Source organism: Neoarius graeffei, chromosome 15 (genome assembly GCF_027579695.1).
Source record: "Neoarius graeffei isolate fNeoGra1 chromosome 15, fNeoGra1.pri, whole genome shotgun sequence".
In the NCBI taxonomy this organism is placed as follows: Eukaryota; Metazoa; Chordata; class Actinopteri; order Siluriformes; family Ariidae; genus Neoarius; species Neoarius graeffei.
In genome coordinates this window covers 58,232,050-58,252,579 of record NC_083583.1, presented here as the reverse complement: position 1 = coordinate 58,252,579, position 20,530 = coordinate 58,232,050, and the positions used below count along the sequence as shown (strand labels likewise).

The 20,530-nt window shown below is 42.4% G+C and overlaps 2 protein-coding genes across 3 annotated transcripts in view; one reads left to right on the top strand and one right to left on the bottom strand.

The window, feature by feature from the left end:
* Positions 1-580: 580 nt before the first annotated feature.
* On the top strand, positions 581-12,869 carry cdc6 (cell division cycle 6 homolog (S. cerevisiae)). The gene is made up of 12 exons (XM_060941709.1): positions 581-690; positions 1,462-1,827; positions 1,946-2,200; positions 2,321-2,520; positions 8,473-8,627; positions 8,743-8,849; positions 9,001-9,140; positions 9,276-9,376; positions 10,337-10,410; positions 11,312-11,487; positions 11,680-11,820; positions 12,515-12,869. Exons 2-12 carry the CDS (start codon positions 1,485-1,487, stop codon positions 12,602-12,604), a joined length of 1,782 nt encoding a protein of 593 aa, XP_060797692.1. The 5' UTR covers positions 581-690; positions 1,462-1,484; the 3' UTR covers positions 12,605-12,869.
* A 9-nt stretch (positions 12,870-12,878) lies between these two features.
* jupa (junction plakoglobin a) overlaps positions 12,879-20,530 on the bottom strand; it is a 44,553-nt gene continuing 36,901 nt past the window's right edge. Inside the window, exons 13-16 of one of the 2 annotated variants that reach the window (XM_060941707.1) lie at positions 19,563-19,684; positions 19,381-19,420; positions 19,069-19,196; positions 12,879-13,662 (exon numbers count right to left, since the gene is read on the bottom strand). In XM_060941707.1, coding sequence (XP_060797690.1) covers positions 19,072-19,196; positions 19,381-19,420; positions 19,563-19,684 — 287 coding nt within the window. In that variant the 3' untranslated portion in view covers positions 12,879-13,662; positions 19,069-19,071. The remainder of the gene's footprint in view (positions 13,663-19,068; positions 19,197-19,380; positions 19,421-19,562; positions 19,685-20,530) is intronic. The other variant, XM_060941708.1, reaches the window with a different exon arrangement.

Below are 20,530 nucleotides of genomic sequence, written 5' to 3'. Positions count from 1 at the left end.
ATCACACACTTTGTTTTCTCGAGATCTCGAATTGGTTGTGTTGTTTTCTCAAGATCCTGAATTAATTATGTCGTTATCTCGGGATAACAAGGTGAATAAAAAAAAGGATCATATGAAGGGCCTCTCTCGGCTTCCGTACCCATCACACACTTTGTTTTCTCGAGATCTCAAATTGGTTGTGTTGTTTTCTCGAGATCCTGAATTTATTATGGCGTTATCTCGGGATAACAAGGTGAATAAAAAAAAGGATTACATGAAGAGCCTCTCTCGGCTTCCGTACCCATCACACACTTTGTTTTCTCGAGATCTCGAATTGGTTGTGTTGTTTTCTCAAGATCCTGAATTAATTATGTCGTTATCTCGGGATAACAAGGTGAATAAAAAAAAGGATCATATGAAGGGCCTCTCTCGGCTTCCGTACCCATCACACACTAAAATTTGCCGGGATTTTTTTTCCTCAGTCATGTGTCATCAAAGGAACTACCCGCCATCTAAACCCGGTCCAACCCTACAAGGGGCGGGGCCAGCGTTCCTATTGGATGTTTAGTTCCTTTGATTTCGAGCTAGCCAATCAGAACTCAGCTCCTGCGAGAGCGCGCCAGCTGATGGTGTGTGTGAGAGAAGGAGCTGGAGGTGTCAGAGCGGGTTTGTGACTGCAAACAGAAAGAAACGGTTTATTCCTGATATCCGGTAAGATCTGAGGATTTGTCCTGTACAAAATGAGCCTACAGAGAGAGAGAGAGCTGTGTGTGTGAGATGTGTAGCGGTGTATAGAGTAAGAGTCCAGGAGTTTAAACCCGGAAGTTGTAGCTGTGTGTTTGAGTCTCTTGGCGCCAAATACGAGAGAGAGAGAGAGAGAGAGAGAGAGATCACTAAACAGACTGTAGGTCAGGAATGATGGAGCTTCTTCAGGTTTAACTCTGTAGGATTTCTGCTTTATTTTACCAGCAGGCTGTTTGGTTTGGTTTGGTTTGGTTTCCTGGAGTTGGGTTGAGTCTGAGGTGCCATGAGGAGCTCCTCCTGAAGGCCTGAGTGCTTCCGGGTCCTAGACTCCAATCTGACTCTGTTTAACACACAGGTCCTCCTGCTCAAAGAGGAATTATTATTATTATTATTATTATTATTATTATTATTAGACACAATAATTCTCTTTTAAACCGTAGTGATCAGACCTACTAAAGATGAGTTCTTCCTGTGTGAATGTCTGTCTTCAGCTGCACTTGAATGCAGAATATACATACACTTAGACAATTTTATAGTATTACTTCTAGTCCAAAGGCATGCGGTTAGGTTGACGTGGGGCGGCCTTGGGCTGAAGTGCCCTTGAGCAAGGTGCTTCTCCCTACGTGTGCGCATATGTTCACTGCTTCAGATGGGTTAAATGCAGAAGATGAATTTCACTGTGCTTGAAGTGTGTATGTGACAAAGGTTTCTTCTTCTTCTTAAATCTACTTTGTTCAGCGCTCCAGTCCGATCTGGTGAAAATGCCCACCACTCGCTCTCAGAGACAGCCAACTCTCCAATTCCCCAAGCGCAAGTCGTCCAGGATCTCTTCCCATTCCCAACCCAAAAGTTCATCCCAGCCTGACTCGAAGCATGTTCTGGACACTCGAACCTTCCCGTTGTCTCCCAGAAAGACGAACCTGAGTGTCCGAAGCGTCCCGCTTTCTCCCGCAAAGGCATCTGTGGACATCCGAAACATCCCTCTTTCTCCCAGAAAGACGAATGTTGCAGACATCCTGGCCATTCCTCTGTCCCCCAGACGCCACGTCCTCCAGAGCATCCCTTCGTCTGGGAGACTCCCTCTGAGCCCCAGGAAGCGCACAGGTATTCAAAAATGTGCACACATCCACTCTGCTGGCATTTCTAAACAGAAGTGTGTGTGTGTGTGAGAAATACTGATCAAACTTTTTTTTTTTTTTTTAAATTTCAATCTCTCTTCCAGGTGATGAGAATGGATGCAACCTGCCGCCATCTGTTCAGGGTTCTCCACCCAAACAGAGCCGTCCCTCACTAGGTTCTCCTCACAAGCTGTCCTTTAATGAGAACACTCCTGTCTTTGCATCTCCTCCTCAGCCTACTTCAGCAGACTTTAAATCCCCTGTTTCATCCTTGACTTGCCCTTCTCCCAAATGCCTGAAAGAGCCCACCAAAGCTGAGTCCCATGCCCTGGAGAAGGCGTCCACCCCAGTTACAAAAAGTAAGTTCTAGTTTTAAGCTGACGACTTTGAAATTTGGCATTGCGGATGGTGGTGGGTTCTCCCACCCCCCCAGTCATCATTGGCGGGGTGATTGATCTAAATATGCTGCCGTCTTTCAGAATCGCAGTACCAGTGTGTGAAACAGACTCTTCACACAGCCGTGCCTGAGCGACTGCTCTCTCGAGAAACCGAGCGAGGCGTTATCGTCTCCTTCCTGGAGAGACACGTGGTGCCTGGCAAGCCATCCAGCCTGTACATCTCTGGAGCTCCCGGAACAGGGAAGACGGCCTGCTTGAACTGTGTGCTTCAAGAACGCAAGGTGGGTTTTGAGAACAGGCCGTGCAGTAGGTGGATTTCTGCACTTCTGCCTAGTAGTGTGGCAGGATAACGGGCTAATTGAGACACCACGTGGTGAGACGGATCAATAGCACCGACGCCTGGGACGGCAGGCTGGAGTTTTTTGTTTGGTGTAGCAGGGCTTGACGTAAACTTTTAAACCCACTACACACACACACACACACACACACACACACACCCTTCCATATTATCACTTGCTCCCTATTTTGCGAGTACTAATCCTTTTTTTTCCAGAAAACCATAGAATAGTTGTGAATTGCAACATAAAATGAAGATCACACATTGAGTTGAAGTTTGGTTAATGGTTATGTTTTACTTTTACTTGTAACGGGCAATAACAATTTTTATCCAAATAGTTTTTCCTGCCTTAGTCGATTTATTTCCATGTCGCATGCATGCAGCTGTTGTAAAGTTCGGTGTGTTTGTGTAGAACTCTCTCAGACTGTAGGTTCATTACTCGATAATGTAGAAATCATAAAATAGAAATCTATAACAAAGTTTGTATGGAGAAAACAATAGGGTGCCAAGACTTCTGTGTTTGAGAATATTTGTCAGGGGTGTCTGTGATGACCTGGCGACTTGTCCAGGGTGTACCCCGCCTTTCGCCCGTAGTCAGCTGGGATAGGCTCCAGCTTGCCTGCGACCCTGTAGAAGGATAAAGCGGCTAGAGATAAATGTGTGTGTGTGATGTGTCAGGGGTGTTTTTTTTTTTTTTAATTTATATATCATCCACCTCTAGGTTAAAGAAAGGAGGGAAAAAAACTGCGCTGCGTCATGACAGACAGGATAATGTTTAAGTTTAAAATTTAGTGTGTAGGTTGTGAGTGTTTTTTTTTTTGTTTTTTTTTTTAAATACAGACCTGGCAACCTGTAACTGAATCAGTGTAGCCGTTCTGTCCTGACACAGCGCGGTGTGTGGGTATTTTTATATATATATATATATATATATATATATATATATATATATATATATATATATATATATATATATATAAAAAACCTAGAGGTGGATGAGAACCAAACAAAAAGATATACAGTATATATAAAATACTATTTTGCACAGGACTGTGTTCCTCTGATAACAGAAACAAAGCTCCAGCTCTTTCTGCTCTTAATCTGTTCTGTTCTTTCAGGATTTATCGAGCATGTCACTCCTTGTTGAGTTTTTAATGCCCGAGTTGTTTGAATATTTATAATCGTGTCATACCATGCATTCTGTTGGTTGGTGAATTTTGATAGGATAGGATCGTCTCACTAAAATCCGAGAGAACAGAAATCCGTGAGCAGAAGATTCACGAGTGCACGAAAGCAGTCTGAGGCCAAGTTTACATTAGACCGTATCTGTCTTGTTTTCTTCACGGATGCACTGTCTGTTTACATTAAACCGCCTGGAAACGCCGGGAAACAGGAATCCGCCAGGGTCCATGTATTCAATCCAGATCGTGTCTGGTCCGGTGCTGTGTAAACATTGAGATACGCGGATACGCTGTGCTGAGCTCTAGCTGGCGTCGTCATTGGACAACGTCACTGTGACATCCACCTTCCTGATTCGCTGGCGTTGGTCATGTGACGCGACTGCTGAAAAACGGCGCGGACTTCCGCCTTGTATCACCTTTCATTAAAGAGTATAAAAGTATGAAAATACTGCAAATACTGATGCAAATACTGCCCATTGTGTAGTTATGATTGTCTTTAGGCTTGCCATCCTTCCACTTGCAAGTGGTAAGTGATATGCGCTGGGATCACACACACAGCGGCTCAGTCCCGAATCACTGCTTGTGCGCTTCACTCGCGCGCTGTGTGAGCTGCGCAGGGCCGGAGTGCGCACCCTCCAGAGGGCACTCGCTGTTCAGGGCGGAGTGATTTGGAGCGCAGGATGCCTGCGGAGCCGAGCGTATCCGTGTATTGGCGTTGCTGTGTGCACGCTAATCGTTTTAAAAACGTTAATCTGATGATCCGCTGATACGGTCTAATGTAAACATGGGCTGAGAGCAAGGGCTATTTTGAGCAGGAGCAGAGCAAATTTGCATCTGAACGGAGGCTGTTTGAGAGTGAAGGTTCAAAACGTGGACGTGAAATGAATATATACTGCTCTCAAATTGAAAAAAGCTAGGAATAAAACTCGATACTAGCCTGACTTGAATAATCTTTCCCATGCGATGCGGGTACAGAACACCGTAACTTGGAGCTGAAACTCAAAAATGACTTGCTGCTGTTTTGTCTAAACCCATATGTGCAACATTGGAAATGTTATTCGAAGCAGATAAGTCATGAACTCATTAATTTCCCCCAATTCTGTATCAATACTCTTTTTAGTACACTAGCTCACCATGTATTATTACATTACACTAGCAACCAAACCACGCGACAGCCACAGCACATCAGTTTTTACTTGTATGTTGATCTCGGTGATGAGCAAGTGATTTGGGCTGCATCAGTAAGAATTTTCAAACAAACCGTTACTGTAGTGGTTCAGAAAGATTCCCAGCTTTGACATGTGGATGTAGTTACAGTGGAATGGAAAACTGATGGAAAACTGACTGTTTTGTATAACTTTGCGACAGAAGATTGCACAGGCACAGTGCCAGAGGGTTAAAAACAAATTGTGACCTGGATAGTGTGTGTTATCAGTCAGCATGCTGTGAATGTCCAGTGTATCTGAGTTGGACTGTGAAATCCAATACCACTTCAGCATTTCAAGCTACAGTGGTGCTTGAAAGTTTGTGAACCCTTTAGAATTTTCTATATTTCTGCATAAATATGACCTAAAGCATCATCAGATTTTCACACAAGTCCTAAAAGTAGATAAAGAGAACCCAGTTAAACAAATGAGACAAAAATATTATACTTGCTCATTTATTTATTGAGGAAAATGATCCAATATTACATATCTGTGAGTGGCAAAAGTATGTGAACCTCTAGGATTAGCAGTTAATTTGAAGGTAAATTAGAGTCAGGTGTTTTCAATCAATGGGATGACAATCAGGTGTGAGTGGGCACCCTGTTTTATTTAAAGAACAGGGATCTATCAAAGTCTGATCTTCACAACACATGTTTGTGGAAGTGTATCATGGCACAAACAAAGGAGATTTCTGAGGACCTCAGAAAAAGTGTTGTTGACGCTCATCAGGCTGGAAAAGGTTACAAAACCATCTCTAAAGAGTTTGGACTCCACCAATCCACAGTCAGACAGATTGTGTACAAATGGAGGAAATTCAAGACCATTGTTACCCTCCCCAGGAGTGGTCGACCAACAAAGATCACTCCAAGAGCAAGGCGTGTAATAGTCGGTGAGGTCACAAAGGACCCCAGGGTAACTTCTAAGCAACTGAAGGCCTCTCTCACATTGGCTAATGTTCATGAGTCCACCATCGGAACACTGAACATCGATGGTGTGTATGGAAGGGTTGCAAGGAGAAAGCCACTGCTCTCTAAAAAGAACATTGCTGCTCGATTGCAGTTTGCTAAAGATCACGTGGACAAGCCAGAAGGCTATTGGAAAAATGTGTTGTGGACGGATGAGACCAAAATAGAACTTTTTGGTTTACAACCCCGATTCCAAAAAAGTTGAGACAAAGTACAAATTGTAAATAAAAATGAAATGCAATGATGTGGAAGTTTCAAAATTCCATATTTTATTCAGAATAGAACATAGATGACATATCAAATGTTTAAACTGAGAAAATGTATCATTTAAAGAGAAAAATTTAAGTGATTTTTAAATTTCATGACAACAACACATCTCAAAGTCGGGACAAGGCCATGTTTCCCACTGTGAGACATCCCCTTTTCTCTTTACAACAGTCTGTAAACGTCTGGGGACTGAGGAGACAAGTTGCTCAAGTTTAGGGATAGGAATGTTAACCCATTCTTGTCTAATGTAGGATTCTAGTTGCTCAACTGTCTTAGGTCTTTTTTGTCGTATCTTCCGTTTTATGATGCGCCAAATGTTTTCTGTGGGTGAAAGATCTGGACTGCAGGCTGGTCAGTTCAGTACCCGGACCCTTCTTCTACGCAGCCATGATGCTGTAATTGATGCAGTATGTGGTTTGGCATTGTCATGTTGGAAAATGCAAGGTCTTCCCTGAAAGAGACGTCGTCTGGATGGGAGCATATGTTGCTCTAGAACCTGGATATACCTTTCAGCATTGACGGTGTCTTTCCAGATGTGTAAGCTGCCCATGCCACACGCACTAATACAACCCCATACCATCAGAGATGCAGGCTTCTGAACTGAGCGCTGATAACAACTTGGGTCATCCTTCTCCTCTTTAGTCCGAATGACACGGCGTTCCTGATTTCCATAAAGAACTTCAAATTTTGATTCGTCTGACCACAGAACAGTTTTCCACTTTGCCACAGTCCATTTTAAATGAGCCTTGGCCCAGAGAAGACATCTGCGCTTCTGGATCATGTTTAGATACGGCGGCTTCTTTGAACTATAGAGTTTTAGCTGGCAACGGCGGATGGCACGGTGGATTGTGTTCACAGATAATGTTCTCTGGAAATATTCCTGAGGCCATTTTGTGATTTCCAATACAGAAGCATGCCTGTATGTGATGCAGTGCCGTCTAAGGGCCTGAAGATCACGGGCACCCAGTATGGTTTTCCAGCCTTGACCCTTACGCACAGAGATTCTCTGAATCTTTTGATGATATTATGCACTGTAGATGATGATATGTTCAAACTCTTTGCAATTTTACACTGTCGAACTCCTTTCTGATATTGCTCCACTATTTGTCGGCGCAGAATTAGGGGGATTGGTGATCCTCTTCCCATCTTTACTTCTGAGAGCCGCTGCCACTCCAAGATGCTCTTTTTATACCCAGTCATGTTAATGACCTATTGCCAGTTGACCTAATGAGTCGCAATTTGGTCCTCCAGCTGTTCCTTTTTTGTACCTTTTAACTTTTCCAGCCTCTTATTGCCCCGTCCCAACTTTTTTGAGATGTGTTGCTGTCATGAAATTTCAAAATGTCTCACTTTCGACATTTGATATGTTGTTTATGTTCTATTGTGAATACAATATTAGTTTTTGAGATTTTGTAAATTATTGCATTCCGTTTTTATTTACAATTTGTACTTTGTCCCAACTTTTTTTGGAATTGGGGTTGTAAATGAGAAGCGTTATGTTTGGAGAAAGGAAAACACTGCATTCCAGCATAAGAACCTTCTCCCATCTGTGAAACATGGTGGTGGTAGTATCATGGTTTGGGCCTGTTTTGCTGCATCTGGGCCAGGATGGCTTGCCATCATTGATGGAACAATGGATTCTGAATTATACCAGCGAATTCTAAAGGAAAATGTCAGGACATCTGTCCATGAACTGAATCTCAAGAGAAGGTGGGTCATGCAGCAAGACAACGACCCTAAGCACACAAGTTGTTCTACCAAAGAATGGTTAAAGAAGAATAAAGTTAATGTTTTGGAATGGCCAAGTCAAAGTCCTGACCTTAATCCAATCGAAATGTTGTGGAAGGACCTGAAGCGAGCAGTTCATGTGAGGAAACCCACCAACATCCCAGAGTTGAAGCTGTTCTGTACGGAGGAATGGGCTAAAATTCCTCCAAGCCGGTGTGCAGGACTGATCAACAGTTACCGCAAACGTTTAGTTGCAGTTATTGCTGCACAAGGGGGTCACACCAGATACTGAAAGCAAAGGTTCACATACTTTTGCCACTCACAGATATGTAATATTGGATCATTTTCCTCAATAAATAAATGACCAAGTATAATATTTTTGTCTCATTTGTTTAACTCTTTATTTACTTTTAGGACTTGTGTGAAAATCTGATTATGTTTTAGGTCATATATAGAAAATTCTAAAGGGTTCACAAACTTTGAAGCACCACTGTAGAATACTTGAACCATCTATTATACAAATCTAACTTTGTGTCCACTTCTTGTGTTCCAGGCTTTCCTGAAAGGAGTGCAGACGGTGGTGATTAACTGCATGACGTTGCGTAGCTCCCATTCAGTCTTCCCTCTTCTGGCTGAAAAGCTGGGAGCATCCAGAGGCCACAGTGATGGCAAGCTTGAGAAACTGCTGACCAGTTCAGGCCCCACTGTGTAAGTGTGCAGTCGAGGCTGGAGGTGTCTTTACTATAGCAAGTCCTCCTTTCTCTGTGCAGTATCTATATGCTGTGGCCTTTTTGTGATTTTTCTTTGGTGTTTTTTATGGCAGTCTGTTGGTTCTGGATGAGATGGATCAGCTGGACAGCAAGGCCCAAGATGTTCTCTATACCATTTTTGAATGGCCGTATCTTCCTAAGTCTCGGCTGTGTCTCATCGGTGAGGCTTGTATGTATGTCGTGTGGTCTGTGTACAAAGGAATAAGCGTGGTGTTTTCATGTCCAGCGCTATCTTATCTTGCTATACAAAATTCAGCATTAGGAATGACCGTGTTTCCTAAATGAACTTGTTTTAATCTTTCAATACTCAGGCATCGCGAACGCCCTCGACCTGACGGACCGTATTTTGCCCAGACTGCAGGCTAAGCCTCACTGCAGACCACAGTTGCTTCACTTCCCACCCTACAGTCGCCAGGAGCTGGCAGCTATCGTCCAGGACCGGCTCAGACAGGTAAGGAGATACATAACAGACAGAGTCAGGAGTTTTGAAATTGGTGTCCTTTTTGTCATTTGATTTGTTAAGAATTATAGAAATGCTTTTACACCCCCGTTTTACTGTTTAACCTTTCACCTCTTCCTCTTTCAGGTGTCAGGAGAAGGTGTTCTCGATGCTGCTGCTGTTCAGTTTTGTGCCAGAAAAGTCTCTGCAGTTTCAGGAGATGCCCGAAAAGCACTAGACATCTGCAGGTATGACCGCTCTGCTGAATTTTTTAATCAAAATTCTATTTTTCCTCATTTTATTAAATATCGGAATGCGTTTGATCGCTATTTTGTCGCTGCTATAGCAAGTTATGAGTGTTTTGAAATATGCTCTGTAATATATCAGTCCATATGTCAGAGCAACGGCCGTAAACGAGATTCGTTGAGACCTGTGCGAGACATCGTAGGACGGAAGTAAAACGTACGGCGCAAATCAAAGTGACCGACATCTGCCAGCGTCATCAAAAGACGCGCGCGCCCTCTTTCGAATGCTGACGTAATCGAGCCGGAAGTTGTGTGTTTTGATAGCAATCAGGAAAGTTTGAAAAAAGTAGGCAGTAATCGTCATTTAAACTCATTTTTGTGCAATACTTCGTTTGGAAAACCGTTTTCAAAATGGCGGCACTGACACGTCACGCTTCGAAGTCTCGTGAAGATCGCGTGGATAAGCGACACCTGCCGTGGACCAAACGAACTAAATTCTTTTTTTTTTTTTTTTTTTTTTTAGATTATTTTTTTTGGGGCTTTTTCCACCTTTATTGGATAGGACAGCGTAGAGACAAGAAACGAGCGGGAGAGAGACAGGGAGGGATCGGGAAACGAACCCGGGCCGGAATCGAACCCGGATCCACGGCACAGCGCCCCATCCACCTGAGCCACGATGCCCCCAAAACGAACTAAATTCAACACGGCTAAAAACCGAATAGGCCGATAAGTATAATATTTAATTGCAATTAGTTGCCAAGACGAGTCACGAAATAAGGTTACTAAAACTGAAAACGTAATTGAATAACACGAAATAAAGCAAGTTTAAAAATGACTTCAGTTCTCCTTTAACATGGTTTAGACCTCCCCCCACTCCTTTTTTTTTTTTTTTTTTTTTAAATTACGCATCATTCTCAAATTTGCCTTTCCCTCCCTCCCTCACCCCCCTCCCTCACCCCACAGGAGAGCTGTAGAGATGGTCGAATCGAACAACAGATCCAGAATGTCTTTGGAATTGACAAATAATTCTACTAAAGGTAAGCGAGTAAATAATCTGATTAATGTGACCTAATTTACTACTGAGCAAGCGGAGGGTGCATATTTGCTTTACTTGCTCACTAGCTTTCTAGAAATATAAAAAAAATATCTCAAGACATGAATCCTTTTGAGAATACAATGATTGCTTCCTTTAATTGATGCTTCTTAAAGGAACCGTTAACTGGGCGTTGACTGAAATTCATGAACGTGTAAATGGAAGCTAGGTTAGGAGCTTGGCCATAGTAAACTACCATACTAAACAGGATGCCAGAATAGTTCATTATTGGTCCTGAGAGTAGGAGATTGTATGCTAATTTGGTACAGTAGTATGCTGTTTATTTTTGAAAGCTGAGTTTTACAGACTGCTGCCACCTCCTGGTATGGAGAGTTAATTCCTTTCACACAGAAGAGGTGACGCATCCATCCATTATCTGTAGCCGCTTTATCCTGTTCTACAGGGTCGCAGGCGAGCTGGAGCCTATCCCAGCTGACTACGGGCGAAAGGCGGGGTACACCCTGGACAAGTCGCCAGGTCATCACAGGGCTGACACATAGACACAGACAATCATTCACATTCACACCTACGGTCAATTTAGAGTCACCAGTTAACCTAACCTGCATGTCTTTGGACTGTGGGGGAAACCGGAGCACCCGGAGGAAACCCACGCAGATAACAATACAAACTCCACACAGAAAGGCCCCTGTCAGCTGCTGGGCTCGAACCCAGGACCTTCTTGCTGTGAGGCAACAGCGCTAACCACTAAACCACTGTGCTGCCAGAAATGAGGCAATAGGAGCAAATCCTCCGTATTGCTAGTTGTTTTTGTTTTCTAGCTGTGCTTGCTTGCTTTTGAGGAAATGTCTAAAGTGAGTTTCTTTTGTCCCCCCCCTTCATTGCAGTGCAACCTGTAAGTGTTCCTCAAGTGGCGCGGGTGTTGTCGGAGGTGTATGGAGACCGAATGGCCTCTAGCGGGAGAGAGGAAGGTGAAAGTTTCCCTCTGCAGCAGAAACTGCTGATCTGCTGCCTGCTCCTGCTTATGCGTAATGGCAAGAGTCGAGAGATCCAGCTGGGCAAGGTGAGTGGGGTTCTTTTTTTGGGTGTGCACAAATTTTACAGATTGAGAGGGTCTGTTGCTTGTATTGATCTTACTGATGTCAATTTTTAATTGGAAGCTTTTATTCAAGCATTGGATCCGTTGTAGGAGAAGAGGGTCTATTGTCCTAGATCCAGAAATGAAACTTGAAGTCCTGTGCTCTTGTGGTTGCAGCTGTGTGAGACCTACAGTAAACTGTGCCAGCGGAGGCAGGTCAGTGGAGTGGGCCAAAGCGAGTGTCTGTCATTGTGCGGTTTGCTAGAAAGCAGAGGTATCTTCTCTCTCAGGAAGGCCAAAGAAGCACGACTCACCAAGGTAAGCACCTTTTTAATTTTTTTTATCTGCATTTTGATTCCAATCCGGGAGAGAAAACGTGTACCGGTGACCATGAATGAAGACTAACTCGTGTGTGACAGGGCTAGAGCGAATATTTGATGTTTGTCAAAATTCAGTTAGATCATTGAAAAATGAGCATTTTACTGTTACACTTTATTTCATTGCTGTAGTGTGTTTGTGCAACTGAACCATGGTGCGAGTTGATAAAATTGATCCACTATTTGAAAACAGCCTGATTTGGTCATGTGAAGCAGCATTGTGGTTTGTGCAGTTTTAGTTCCGGGAAATAAACAAACGTGAGACTTGGAATAAAGCTTTGATTTTAAAAAATATTCATTATAGTGTATATTAAGCTCATAGTATGGCATCTGTTGTCCATAATTTGGTTAAACCGTATCTCTTTCCTTTAGTTCTCTGTTCTGATTGTGTTTTTTTTGAAAGACCTGCACAACACTTAACGAGTTTTTCTTCTGACCAGAATTGTATCTTCCCTCAGGGAACAAAATTTGGTCCTCTCTCACATTTCGGTTATTTTGAGGGCAGGCCAGATGAGCTATGTCTATGATGTTCTGGTTAATCTTAAGTAGGCTTGTCCTACAGAAGAACTCATGATCTTGGTGTTTTACTTAATAAACTAACTTTAATCCTCCTTGGCTTTTTAATATATGACCAGATCTCATTGAAGATTGAGGAGAAGGATGTGGAGAATGCGCTGAAGGATCGTACGTTACTGGGCAGCATCTTGGCTGCAGGCCTGCCCTGATCAATACGACTCCAGTCCTCGTGCATCCACCCCCATGTATTGCCTCAAGACCTTCTCTTTCCACAAGGATGGTTTTGTTTTGCAAATTTTTCCCCCCTCTGCAATTGGTGAATATCTCTGATTTAAGGCAGTTTCATGAAGTTGTAGTTTTTTTTGGTGTACATCTTACTTTTAACGTGAATAAATGTACAGGGTTTTTAAAGTTTTTTTTTTTTTTTTTTAAATAGGAGTGATTGTCTTCAATAAACCACTAAATAAAGAAATAGTACCACCCTTCAGTTAGTAACTGGTTTTATTTTGTTAATGTAGAAACAATATAAAGACAACTTCTACTTTCCTGCTCAGTTATCAAACTCTTTATTGGTTATTTTAAAGTAGAAAACAAAAGAAAAATCAACACAACCCTATCAGTGTGATCTGCAGATTTAGCCTTGTATTTTAATCATTGTGTGGTGCAGAATTAGACAATATAGAAAAACACAAGTGTATAAGTACAATTCATTTTGTTTGGGGTTGCTGTGTCAAAGGCAAAATAGTCACGTAATAATGATTTTTAGTAACCAAAAAATTAAGTTTGCAAGTCATAATTCCATCATTATGGCACAAACTCTTGAGTTAAGACATGCTGAGGGAAAAGGGGCAAACTGTGCTTATCTTCCCCATAAACCCCATTCATTCAGCCTACAACGTGACTGAGGCTTCAAAGCTGAATTGGGGTCAACTGACTCGCACTGCTCAGTGCTGCCAGCTTTTTCATCAAATGTATACTTAAAAACTGAACACGATCAACATAACTCTTTGGTAGATAAGTAGTTCTCTTGTCTAATGAGTTTACAAACCCTCAATAAGCCCTAAAATACATTTTCTACAAAAAAAAAGCATGTTTTCATGAGAAGGCAGTGTTGAGTAATGTGTGATTCTACCCCTCACAGCACAGTGATTGTTGCATATCATACAGTAGGTGTGTGTGTGTGTGCAGAGCCAGTTATCCACGCGAGAAGGCAACTCTCCATCCGTGAAGCATTTCCTTGATTAGTGGAGTTCTTGAAAGTTTACATCTGGAAAAGAAAAAAAAAAAAAAAATTAGGTTTGTTACTACAAAAAAGAACTCCCAGTGCTGAAACCTGAAAGGTGTGTGAATCTAATCTAAAGTCACAGCACATATGAACACTTCATCTCTTTATAGGATGCTGTTTAATTTATTGTGTTCTAGATTCACGTTCTTTTGGGTCATTAATAGCAGCGCTCCATACTGAAGAGAATATGGTAACATATTGGGCTGATTTGAGTGCTTTTACAACTGTACAAACGACTGTGTACCACCACAGGGACCCCAACCACTCAACTATATTTACATAAGATAGATGGGTTTTTATCCAGCACTTAAAAATAACATGGGGTTATTTACTAACACATTTTATGGGAAATATCAGTCTCAAGGGCGGCACGGTGGTGTAGTGGTTAGCGCTGTCGCCTCACAGCAAGAAGGTCCGGGTTCGAGCCCCGTGGCCGGCGAGGGCCTTTCTGTGCGGAGTTTGCATGTTCTCCCCGTGTCCGCGTGGGTTTCCTCCGGGTGCTCCGGTTTCCCCCACAGTCCAAAGACATGCAGGTTAGGTTAACTGGTGACTCTAAATTGACCGTAGGTGTGAATGGTTGTCTGTGTCTATGTGTCAGCCCTGTGATGACCTGGCGACTTGTCCAGGGTGTACCCCGCCTTTCGCCTGTAGTCAGCTGGGATAGGCTCCAGCTTGCCTGCGACCCTGTAGAACAGGATAAAGCAGCTAGAGATAATGAGATGAGATAGATATCAGTCTCATATGAAACTAGTTAAAAGTTACTAGTCCACTAGCTTGTTTGAACACTCCGAACTCATACGGTGCATTTGGTCGAGTTGTTCATTTTCCAGTACATGGTAGCCGCAGGGTCTTAAAAGTCTTAAATTGCTTTGCCCAAGTCTTAATTTTTTAAACAAAGGTCTTAAATTTACTCATACTATTCTACGATGTGAAAACGTGGGTTTTGCGCAACATCAGTGAATTTCTTGGAGTATGCGCAAAGAAAAACAATATTGATACATTTTTGCACCGGCGCAATCGTCGGAGTCCGTGGTGGAGAGGAGACTCCACGGTGGAGAGGAGACTCCGCGAATCGCAGCATGGGGAAGTGTCGTTTTAAATCAGCAGTGGCTTTCAGATGAAAGATATCGTGATTGGGTGAGGGAGGTTCCTGGAAGCGACGTTGAAGCAAGATGCTGTTTGTCAAAAGACCAAGTTGTCCACTATAGGTCATTTTGCTTTAGAGTCTCACATGAAGAGCTCAAAGCACATTGTATCTGCCCTCCACCGCCACCAGCCCATCGCTCAGTTCTGCACGGAGTTGGCACTAGCACCACTGTCGAACGTCAGCAGCATCAGCCAAGCCAGGCATCAGCGGCAAGGCTAGCAACAACACAAGGGCCAAGCAGTGGCATGATGGGTGTCGGTGGAACCCCGACACTTCGGGCAGAGGTGCTCTGGATTTTAAAAACAATTACGGAACACCACTCGTACAGCTCGAATGAGGGCATAAGCGAACTCTAAGGCTGTGTTCCCAGACTCGGAAGTCGCTACAACATTCTCCTGTGGAAAAAACAAAACGTCTTACATAAAATTCAGTCTTGTTCCTTATATAACGAAGGAGTTGGTCAAAGACATTAACGAGGCAAGTGGTGGATTTCTCTCATTGTGTCTCTTATCTATCCACCTCCACATCTGTCTTCCCTCCCTCCCTCGTTTACTAGGAGTATTTACATTTCTTTTTATTCTTCAAAATGTAAAATGGTTGAAGCAAGCTGAATGCTGGGAAACTAAGACAAAGAGTTTGTCTGTTTCATCTCTGGGTGCATGGTCATAATTAGTTTAGAGACGGTTCTTTAGGCCTTGAGTTGGGCCCTCAGTTTGGCTTTTTGGCTGATGAGTGCACACCATTGTACCAATGTATTGGTACGCCAATTGCATTTTTGTGCACCTTTAAGAGACTTTAGGCTTACATCTTTTCTATCTATCTCTCTTCCCATCTATCCCCCTCGTCTCTTATCTATCTATGCCCCTCTGTATCTCTCTCCCTCCCTTGTTTACAAGGGTACAAAATGTAAAATGGTTGAAGCAAGTGCTGGGAAACTAAGACAAAGAGTTTGTCTGTTTAGAGTGTTGTGAATGTTTTGATATTGTATTTAAAAAAAAAAAGTACACCCACATCACTTTTTTTATTTTAAGTATCATCTCTGGGTGCACGGTCATAATTAGTTCAGAGACAGTTCTTTAGGCCTCGAGTTGGGCCCTCAGTTTGGCTTTCTGACTGGCGAGTGCACACTTTTGGCATTAATGTGTTGGTATGCCTATTGCATTTTTGTGTATCTTTAAGGCCATGACATGGACCCTACATTGTGCTCCTTTCTTCCAGGTTTAAACTTGTTTTTTTGTCTTGAATGTGAAGATTCAACAAGCAATGCACATAATGACTCAAGTACATAACTTTTATAATAAAAGTATTTTTACTTGAAACATTTGTCATTATTGGGAATTTGATCTGGTGTTCTACGACCGCATAATGGGTGCGATGTAGGTCTTAATTCTCATTTAAGTGGTCTTAAAAAAAGTCTTAAATTTATGGTGGTCAAACCTGGGGAAACCCTGCAGTAGGTCCCCCCCCCCCCCCCCAATAGCAGGCAGTGCATCTTTGCATTGTCTGCTTTTTTTTTTTTTTACCTGAACAATTTCTTACTCCGTACACTCATGTAACAATTACACTGGGGAACACAATTTTTGGGTGCGGAATCCAAAATTGATCTCAGTTTTTCTCGATCACGTCAAGTTTTTGAACTATAGGATCCCCATTTTCTTAAAAAAATATGAAAAATACTGTACTTAACAGATATGTGCTTGTTTTATAAAAATTTACAAATATTGACATACAATGAAATATGAAAGAAACAGGCATGACTGCAATGTTTATTTAACATTTATGTTTTCACAAAGGATATGGCTACTGGAATTATAGTTGCGTGCAAGAACAACAAACCTTTGTCACATGCACACTTCAAGCACAGTGAAACTCATCCTCTGCATTTAACCCATCTGAAGCAGTGAACACACGCACTCAGAGCAGTGGGCAGCCACACCAGAGCGCCCGGGGAGCAGTCAGGGGTTCGGTACCTTGCTCAAGGGCACCTCAGCCCAAGGCCGCCCCACGTCAACCTAACTGCATGTCTTTGGATTGAGGGGGAAACCGGAGCACCCGGAGGAAACCCACGCAGACACGGGGAGAACATGCAAACTACACAGAAAGGCCCTCGCCGGCCGCTGGGTTCAAACCCAGAACCTTCTTGCTGTGAGGCGACCGTGCTAACCACGTCACCACCGTGCCGCCTGTGCAAGTAGTTAAGGTAAAAGTTTACATTTATAGCTCTTTCTGGAGTGTTCAACTTGAGGACTATAGCGTTTGATGCTCCAACAATAGTCAGCCATCATATGTACATCCCATCTACCCTGATAACGTTCTTCCATAACCTTCAAATAGTCTTACTACAGCTAATCAGTGGAATTTTGCTTATCTGGAGGGTAAGCTGTGGAGAGAGAGAGAGAGAGAGAGAGAGAGAGAGAGAGAGGAATTAGAAGAAGAAGAAGAAAAGGGGGAAAAAAAAACCAAAAAAAAAAAAAAATCTGACCGCAATTTTGGAATCAGCATAAAAATCTAACTCAACAGAAAATTTCTCAAATTGTTCCCCAGTGTTATTGTACAGTTCAATAGCACGTATGAGCATCTTCCCTCAGTTTTAGATCATTTAAAGCTCCTGTAGCTCGATATTTAGTTCTCAGGTCTGATAATATTGGATGGTAACTATAGAGTAATGCTGTAAAGCGAAAGCGCTGGTTCACTAATAAATGTCATGTTTCTGGTGCATGGCATGTGTCAAAGAAAGGAATGTGTACTGTAACTGCGATGTGTCTCATCATTGGTCTCACTGTCAAGACAATGCAGCGATTTATTAACGTGAAATACACGACAATTCAATTCAGGTTGATTGTGTGTCCTTGCAAATATTTTGCTCATACACTCAACAGGAGCTCTGCTTTTAAGCACTATGTAAGTAAATAAATAAAATACTGAAAGGGTGACACTCAAATTTTTCAATAAACTTGTACATGCAATTGAAATAAATAAGCTTACAGAAACAATCCATATAAAAAAAATTGCAATAACTCACCTGAAACCAAATTGAAGACTATCAAACCAGTTTCACATTTGGCATTTCTAATGTGTAAATGTATACATTCAGGAGCTCTTGTAAGATACGAACATTTTCCTGAATTGGATATTCATGAATACTATATATTTCTTGTATAAATGCTCTTTAAAAGATTTTTATAAACAAAAAAGGTTTCATATCCAGTTTGGTAAATGAGGCCCAATGTCAGTATCTGACATTCTTCAGTCCGTAAGGACATTATTCAAAAAAAAAAAACCTACACCTTATACACACAGGGGTATCCAAACTCTGGGCCCAGGGCCAAAACACAGCCAGTGAACATGTTAACTGGCTCACTGCTAATGTTACTTTTTTCTTTTCACCTGAAGGTGGCAGCAGACTGTGCTAACACAATTAGCTAAGTGTCCCCCGTGACTACACCTCATCTCATCTCATTATCTCTAGCCGCTTTATCCTGTTCTACAGGGTCGCAGGCAAGCTGGAGCCTATCCCAGCTGACTACGGGCGAAAGGCGGGGTACACCCTGGACAAGTCGCCAGGTCATCACAGGGCTGACACATAGACACAGACAACCATTCACACTCACATTCACACCTACGCTCAATTTAGAGTCACCAGTTAACCTAACCTGCATGTCTTTGGACTGTGGAGGAAACCGGAGCACCCGGAGGAAACCCACGCGGACATGGGGAGAACATGCAAACTCCGCACAGAAAGGCCCTCATCGGCCACGGGGCTCGAACCCGGACCTTCTTACTGTGAGGCAACAGCGCTAACCACTACACCACCGTGACTACACCCGCAAATTAAATTAGATATCAAGTCACGGCTATACAAAAAAAAGCACAAATGTTGGTGAGATGGAGTGATTTCAAAAGAACTGGAAACTCCCAAGCATGAAAATTCTCTCATGAATTCTTGATACAAGATGTTACTAAGGTAGATTTGCAAATCAAGTATTAAAAATGACAACAGTTTACATTTTTGTTCGACTGCTTTTGGTCCCTGAAATGGAGAACTACCGTGCTATAATTCCTACAGTTCACACACCCAGTGTTATAACATAATGGCTCAAAAGCAGCAACATAAAGACAAATACTACCCGTTTCCATGCTTGGCCCTGTTTACAAGAAATAGTAGTAGTAAGCAGTGCTAAGCAAGTCTGAGCAGGAAGAACGTGTCAGAGAGAAAGATAGGTTTGAACTTGTGCAACAACCTGTTAGCAAGCACCATTGTAGGGTCTGCCCACTGTGTCATAGCTTTGTAGGTAATCATCAGCCACGTCAAACTCCGTATGCACGGGATCATATCCAACCCCACCACCGCCAAAGCGAGCCTCATTCTCTGTAAAATATACACACTTCAGCTCGTTTACAGACACTCATTTCACTGGCATATTAGTGCAGCATGATGCAAACAATTTAGAGCTAGTTAGATATGCGTCAGTAATCTCGTGTGATGCGAGATTATTAGTAGCTTGTTAACATGTTAAGTGCACATATTTAAAGACCGGTCTATAGATACACACCATCTTGCATAAAGCCAGGATCCATCATTACACTCTGAGCCTGAAAAGAATCACACAAGAAACAAACAAACAAAAAAAGCGTCAATTTATTTTCAGTCTGAAGGTCTTTCAGTAAGATAAAAATGCTCAAATGTGACCCGATATTATTCTGCGGGACCGCTAGTATCAGAAGGCATGCTCACCGTTTCCCACGCTGCTGGGTCATGTTTGAACAGAGAGTGTGTGAGCTCCACTGACATGCGCTTCCTGTAGTCGGCAGTTTTGTCCTCGGACATGCGGAAGAGCACAGCAGCCGAATATGTAGCTAACACACACACACACAATAAATAATTTAATTACAGCCATCAACTCTGAGTAAACCGATACTGCAATCTTCACCATGGTCCTATGCTGCTTAACTGAAAGTTAGACTAAGATACTGTATTTATATACATTAGATTCATACAGTAAGATAATCACATTTCATAGAAACCGAGAACAAACTGTTTTACATTGCTTGAACACATTACATAATATATTAAAGATGTCAGGGCATGCAAAAGTGAGAGGTCGCCCTCAAATTGATAATTTAAATTCTTAGAATTGTACTTTCAAAAAGTGTTTCATTTCTCAGCAATTTGCCAATTTAAAAACACCAAGACATTAACTGTAAATTGTTTGAAATGTATAATACCATGGAACATCTGCAAAACAATTTAGTTCCTGTTATTACCATTATTATAGCACCCATAAACAGTCTTTCCTTCACCAGCCTCTTTTTGGAGCTAATAATACAATTTAAAAAAACAAACAAACAAAAAAAACCAAGAACCTGCAAAATGCAAAGTGCCCATGGCAGAAAACTAAAGGCAATAGCTGTAACCAATTTCCAAAGGCCTGACATCCAACACTCCTTCCATATACATTAAATATCTCCAATTCCCACATTGATTAGTTAAATTTATTATTGGACTTTGATTTTGTGCAGGGCGGCACGGTGGTGTAGTGGTTAGCGCTGTCGCCTCACAGCAAGAAGGTCCGGGTTCGAGCCCCGTGGCCGGCGAGGGCCTTTCTGTGCGGAGTTTGCATGTTGTCCGCGTGGGTTTCCTCCGGGTGCTCCGGTTTCCCCCACAGTCCAAAGACAGGGATGAGAATGAAAAATATTTAAAAA